This window comes from Palaemon carinicauda, chromosome 14 (genome assembly GCF_036898095.1).
Source record: "Palaemon carinicauda isolate YSFRI2023 chromosome 14, ASM3689809v2, whole genome shotgun sequence".
Classification (NCBI taxonomy): Eukaryota; Metazoa; Arthropoda; class Malacostraca; order Decapoda; family Palaemonidae; genus Palaemon; species Palaemon carinicauda.
This window is the reverse complement of record NC_090738.1, coordinates 65,429,764-65,437,052: the sequence shown is the minus strand read 5'-3', so window position 1 is coordinate 65,437,052 and position 7,289 is coordinate 65,429,764. Positions and strand designations below refer to the sequence as shown.

Below are 7,289 nucleotides of genomic sequence, written 5' to 3'. Positions count from 1 at the left end.
TATATATATATATATATATATATATATATATATATATATATATGCTTATATATATATATATATATATATATATATATATATATATATATATATATATATATATCTATATGTATATATATATATATATATATATATATATATATATATATATATATATATATATATGTATGTATGTATTTATATATATGCATATATATATATATATACATATCTATCTATCTATCTATATATATATATATATATATATATATATATATATATATATATATATATATATATGTATATATATATATATATATATATATATATATATATATATATATACATATATACATATATATATATATCTGTGTTTATAGTTTATATATATATATATATATATATATATATATATATATATATGTATATATATATATATATATATATATATATATATATATATATATATATATTTATATATATATATATATATATATATATATATATATATATATGTATGTATTTATATATATGCATATATATATACATATCTATCTATCTATCTATCTATATATATATATATGTATATATATATATATATATATATATATATATATATATATATATATATATATATATATATACATATATACATATATATATCTGTGTTTATAGTTTATATATATATATAATATATATATATATATATATATATATATATATATATATATATATATATATGTGTGTGTGTGGGGGGGGGTAGGTTTGTGTGGTGTTTGTGTGTGTCTGTGTGTCTGTGTGTTCGTGTACTATCTGTCCTAAGTATGTTTATTTATAATCAATCACCAGAAGTTCGTCCATAACCGTCAACTGTTGTGTCTGCACTTTCATTGAACATTATCTTATAGTTTTTACATTCATTTTCAGCCAAAGAACTATGTCATCTGCAAATATTAACTTGTTAATATATTCCCCCAAATGGTAATTCCTACATTTTCCCAATGTAAATTCTTAAACAGTTACTTTCGACATGTTGGGTATAATTTAGGGGAGATGGGGTTTCCTGTTTACTTTCTTATTAGAAATTTTCTCAGTATCTTTATATACTTCTAGAGTTTCTGCATTTCCTTTATAGATACCCTCAAGTGTTTTAATATCATATTCATCTATATATACATACATATATATTCATATATATATATATATATATATATATATATATATATATATATATATATATATATATATATATATATATATATATATATATATATATTTATATATTTATATATATATATATATATATATATATATATATATATATGAGTGTGTGTGTGTGTATATGTATGTATAGATATCCTTATATTCCTATATTGATTATAGCCATTTTTAAATAGCTTTCCTTCAAATGATATTCGATTCACTTTCGGCTAAAATATATCTAAAAAAATATCTAAAACTACTTTTTAATTTGACCTCACTTTCTAAGTTTCTTAATAGTCCTTACTGGTCATCGTTTTTTCCCCCAATTGATGAAATCTCTATATCCCTTGCATATATATTTGTGTGTTTGTGTGTTTATGTGAATTCATATATTACAAGGGACATTGGATCAGGAATGCCTATCAAGTAATCAAATGTCTAATTAGATGAATGTGGCTTTAAGAGTTTGTTTGATCAATCTATCAAAGGCATGAAATTTTTAGATATTGGTGAATCACATATATTTATGTAGTAGAAATTCAAACTGTTTTGTAGAATTGTAATAAAACTACAATATTGATACAATAATATAGTCAATTTCTTTTTAGTGAGGCATATTTGCACCGCCTCGCAGGGGGGCCCTTTTAGCTCGGAAAAGTTTCCTGATCACTGATTAGTTGGACAATATAATTCTAACCAATCAGTGTTCCGAAAACTTTTCGGAGCTAAAAGGGCACCGCTGCGAGTATAGTAGAAGCCTCAGATATATCAAGTAAAGCAAAGGAAGAAATGTAGGAAGTATTTATGACTTGAATGCAAATCAATAAAAGAGAAATGTAGAAACTGTAGAGATGAACGGTTTTCGTAGTGTATGGAGCATAAAATTGGAATGGACCAGGATTCTATCAATGGGAGTGGTGAATGGATAAATATCAATCTTTTGAATGAATTAGTATACGTGAAAGGACACATAGGAACCTTTTGAGATGTTTCATTCTTTTGGAAAGACCAGAGGATGAAATGTTGCCTTTCTGAAAGGAATATAAGATTCGAGAGTCTAAAGAGTAAGAAGTGATATCTAGATGATAGGAAAGAGATTCTAGAAAAAGAAGAGTAAAGAAAAAATATAAGAAAATATACATATTCATTAAAATGAGATATAAGCATCTAGGAAGCAGGAAACAGTTAAATGGCGCATGTTGTCTGTGTATTTGAATGCATGTCTGTATTTGTGTGTATTGTGGAGTTCTGTCGTTCTCTCCATGTTCCATCTAAGTTGGTGTATTTTTTTATAAGGTAAATACAGAAAGATGGAGAAGTTCAAAGTTAATGCAAATGCTTTCCTGTTCAGCAAGTAGCCTCAATTCTTGTTTAGTCGTATCACGTATCTATCAAATATCAATATTCATCTTAATCAATATGCCTTCTTAGGGCACTTTGGAATGTAGAAAACACTCTTTAAACTAAAGTTGAAAAAAAATGATAATAACATTGATAACAATAATAACAATAATAATAATGACAATCAAGGAAAATCCATAACCGCATAACCCTAAATGTATAAGCTAGATTACCCGGTTATATGCATGTAAACAAACTTAATGAATTGCATAATCATTGGCTCTCAAGTCTTAAATACAATCCTCATTTTCTTTTATCCGGGGATCCTACTACATATCCTGCTACACAATTATTTCAAAAATTGAGTAGAATCTAAAAGATAGTATACATTACTAGATAGCATTCATGAGTCATGAATTATTGGCTTTGGTAAACACTCGTGCTCATTTAATAAGAAAGAAAATATATTTACTAAATACTTCCACTCAGACTGTATAACATAACCTAAATTTCATAACTTTCAGTGAAAGTCCCAAGAGAATTGAGTACATGAACGTTTTGTGAAACGTTTTGCTTTATTCCCAGCTTCCTTCATTCCACTTTCTAGTATGAAGACCAAACATCGTTAAGGTAGTTAATCATATTGCTGATATTAACTCGGTTACGCCAAGAGTTACAGATTGAGGTCAAATTAAGGGGGAATCAGTTTTAGTTCAATATTTCATGTAACCTTCTATGCTTTTTGGCACGTATTTATTGAATGGTCTTTTCTAAATATTTTGTTTTATCATTGTTTTCTTTTTAAGTAGATGCAGAAAGATATAAAAAGCCTATAAAAGAATAGGGATATTTATGTAAAAGAACTCCTGACAAACCACTAGTTATTAGCTGAAAAAACATATATATATATATATATATATATATATATATATATATATATATATATATATATATATATATATATATTATTACGAAAATATTATTTTGACTACTTCTCTGTTGCACCAGCGACATCTAGCCATCGCTAAGCAAACGCTCCAGCGCCATCTAGCCATCGCTAAGCAAACGCTCCAGCGCCATCTAGCCATCGCTAAGCAAACGCTCCAGCGCCATCTAGCCATCGCTAAGCAAACGCTCCAGCGCCATCTAGCCATCGCTAAGCAAACGCTCCAGCGCCATCTAGTTTTCGCTAAATCAGCAATAAATTGTATATATTGTACATAATCCTTGATTAAGCATATAAGTTTACTTTTTCCCATTTGTTTAAATCTAGAGCAGTCTGGTTTACCCAACCAAAGTGTAAAGTGTTATTTTAGTTTATACTTAAGCTGTTTATAAATGTATTGCCATTCATTCTTGAGTGTCTTTTCCCGTTGGTGTTGCATTATTTATCTACAGTAGCTGTTGACGAATAAATTAAGAACTGAAGTGGTAAGAACATTGGGGCCATTGAGGGTACAGTTCGCATTCCTCGGAGGAAGGTTTTAAATCTGGAAATGAGAATATGAGGAACGTGACAGTGGGGGCCTTACCGGGATCGTGTTAATTTTGATTCTTTGTGAATATTGATATTATATAGTTTAAGTGCCCCAATTGCCCAATTTGTTATTGAAATTTAAGCTGTGCTGTGAAAATCCTTAAACAATATTAGACCCCCTTGAGTGACATATTGTAATTTGTGTATCAACGGTTATTGTGGGTGAATGATTGTGGCACCAGCGGGAGGACCACATACAGCGTTTGGGTAAGCCAGGCTCATCAAATAATCAGGTATTTAAGCTATGCTAAATATCTTATGTGTTCACTAGCATACTAGAGATACGTACCCATTTAAGCATTTTTATGAGGTATCACGGCTTCTTTTTGGCCATCCTAGTATTGATCTGGGTCACTTCCATTGGCTTTTGAAAGCCACAAAGGCAAATAAGCCTTCATTTTTGTAGTGATATTTGATGGAAGTTCTTCACTAGGGAGTAGCTAACCCTTATCAACCTTCCAACTCTATATCACAAATCTTTTCTATTGGTCACTTTATAGTTACATGTTAACGTATTTTTCAATGTTTAATTGCTATTGAATATTTTGCTTTGTTTTGTGGATATCAAAACTGTACCATAAATGTGCTGAAGATAGGTGTATATCATAGTTGCCAATATGTCATTTAACGCATTAGATTTTTCAGCAGACCCTAAAGAACATTTAGGAGCGTTGAGGTATGCTAAAAAGGCAGAGTTACTGAAACTTGCGGAAGACCACGATGTTGTTGTTCCTGCAGGTGCAGTTAAGAAAGAGATTCTGGGACTGGTATTGACAAAGTTAGTCGATAAGGGTTATATATCGGAGGAAGAAGCAAAAATGGTATGGCCTTTAGCATTGGAGAAAGCTCCTCAACCCACAGCTGAAACCTTGAAGTTAATGATAGAGTTAGAGAGAGCAAAGGCTGAAGCTGAAATAGCTAAAGAAAGAGCTTCACTAGAGTTCATGAAAGAGAGAGAGAGAATGAAGATTGAAGTCGAAAAGGTTCGTCTAGAAAATTTAGAAATTGAAAAAGAAATTGATAATAAGAAGAAACTGGAACTAGAACGACAATTGGTAGAAATAAGGCTAAGTGAGAGGAAAGCAGAGAAAGATTTTCCAGAGCAATTTGACGTGTTTAAAGCCAGGAAATTGATTCCCATCTTTAATGAACAGGACCCAGAGAACTTCTTTTCAATTTTTGAAAATACCGCCGCTTCATTAAAATGGCCTAAGACTGAATGGGTGTTACTAATTAGGACTTCCTTTAAAGGTAAGGCAGCTTCAATTTGTGCTCAAATGATTACAGAAAGAAATTACGAAATCTTAAAGAAAGCTGTGTTAGATGCCTACAGTATTACTCCGGAGGGTTATAGGCAAAATTTCAGAAATTCAAATAAAGGTATTGGGCAAACTTTCTTGGAATTTTTTACTTTAAAAGTTAAGCTGTTTGAGAAATGGATTGATAAAGAAAATGTTACTTCCTTTGAAAAGCTTAAAGAACTAATTGTTTTGGAGGAGTTCCTTCGGAAAATTCCAGCTAACATATCAATGTACATTAAAGAAAGACAAGAAAAGGATCCTAAGAAAGCAGCAATATTGGCTGATGAGTATTTTCTTATTCACAAGACTAAACGGGTAAATACAGTCTCGGGTCAGTCTAAAAATGATAATGTAGATATTTACTGTACTTTTTGCAGGACTACTGGCCATTTGATCCAAGACTGCGATAAGCCTCAATGCAAAGTAGCTCAATCTCGGCAAAAAGCTAAAGCTTTGGAGAATTTTCCAAGCAAGCACACTTCTCCGAATACAGGACATCCGACCTCTAACGTAACTTCACCTGGAGGTAAGAAAGTTATGTTTTGTGTAGAAAGTGAGACTGTTTTTGATATATTCAAATGCAAAGGAACTGTTGGGGACGAAACGGTTACTATGTTGCGTGATACTGCTTCATCGCAAACTTTCATAAGCCCAAAACTTCAATGATTAGCAAAGGCTACAGGCCGGTATGTAGCAGTCTCGGATTTGTCACATGAAACTGTGTTTCCATTGGTAACTATACAAATGAAATGCCCGTACTATGACGGATCAGTAGAAGTAGCCTTAAATGAAAAGGAATTTCCATGCAGGGATATTGATGTGTTGATTGGCAATGACTTGGCCCACGGGACAGTTTTTAGCAATTTACTAATCACCTCTCCCGAGGTTAATGAAAAACAATGTCAGGTGGTAACCAGGTCTAAAAGAACAACTAATAATCCTGACCTTAATCTTTCAAATTGTGCTTCTGAACAGGTTGAAAATGCTATTAAACTACTAGATATTACTCCTAATAAATTTGCTAATGACCAACTTAAAGATGAATCTTTACAGTCATTATTTGGGAAGGTGATCGATCAACCAGAGAAGGATCAGAAGTCTCCTTACTTTTATAAGGAAAGGGGAATCCTTCTACGACATTTTCGTTCTCCTAAACTGCGGTATGAAGACGATTGGGGGGACAAACAGCAACTGGTGGTTCCGGAGTTGCACCGCAAAGCCCTTCTAGAGATTGCACACTCGGTGGATAGTCACTTAGGAATCACCAAAACTTATCAGCGACTGGCAGAAGATTTTTATTGGTTAGGTATGAAAAAGGATGTAAGAAACTTTGTAAACGCTTGCTCGACATGTCAACTGGTAGGTAAACCCAATCAGTCTGTTCCTCCAGCACCATTAATACCTGTTACTGTACCAAAAGTTCCTTTTGATAAAGTTATTATAGATTGTGTAGGTCCCTTAAATAGAACTAGTAAAGGAAATGAGTATATACTGTCTATACTATGTCCCACTACTAGGTTCCCTATTGCCATTCCAATACGTAATATAGCATCAAAAACAATTGTTAAAAAATTGCTAAATGTTTTTACTATCTTTGGTTTTCCAAAAGAGATACAATGTGATCGTGGAACAAATTTTACCAGTAAGGTTTTTAGAGATACATTGAAACTGTTTAGAATTAATCATGTTCTGGCCTCAGCTTACCATCCTCAGACCAATGGAGCCCTAGAAAGATTTCATCAGACAATGAAAGCTTTACTGAGGAAGTATATCTTCGAGACGGGAAAGGACTGGGATGAAGATCTAGACCTATTAATGTATGTATTGCGTAGTGTTCGCAATGAATCTACTAACATCAGTGCTTTCGAACTTATGTTTGGACGAAGACCACGCACCATACTCACTTCTATAAAGGAGAGAATTCTTCA

The 7,289-nt window shown here is 31.6% G+C and overlaps 1 protein-coding gene across 1 annotated transcript; it reads left to right on the top strand.

The window, feature by feature from the left end:
* The first annotated feature begins 3,500 nt into the window (after positions 1-3,500).
* LOC137653595 (uncharacterized) lies at positions 3,501-6,548 on the top strand. The gene is made up of 2 exons (XM_068387131.1): positions 3,501-5,887; positions 6,415-6,548. The coding sequence occupies exons 1-2, from the start codon at positions 4,678-4,680 to the stop codon at positions 6,474-6,476; spliced, it is 1,272 nt and encodes a 423-aa protein (XP_068243232.1). The 5' UTR covers positions 3,501-4,677; the 3' UTR covers positions 6,477-6,548.
* Positions 6,549-7,289: the final 741 nt, after the last annotated feature.

What these genes read in the sequence shown, in the direction of transcription:
- LOC137653595 (XM_068387131.1), top strand. Translation starts at nt 4,678, where the DNA reads ATGTCATTTAACGCATTAGATTTTTCAGCAGACCCTAAAGAACATTTA. An exon ending in TAACGTAACTTCACCTGGAG is followed by an intron (nt 5,888 to 6,414) that starts GTAAGAAAGTTA and finishes GAATCTTTACAG; the next exon opens with TCATTATTTGGGAAGGTGAT.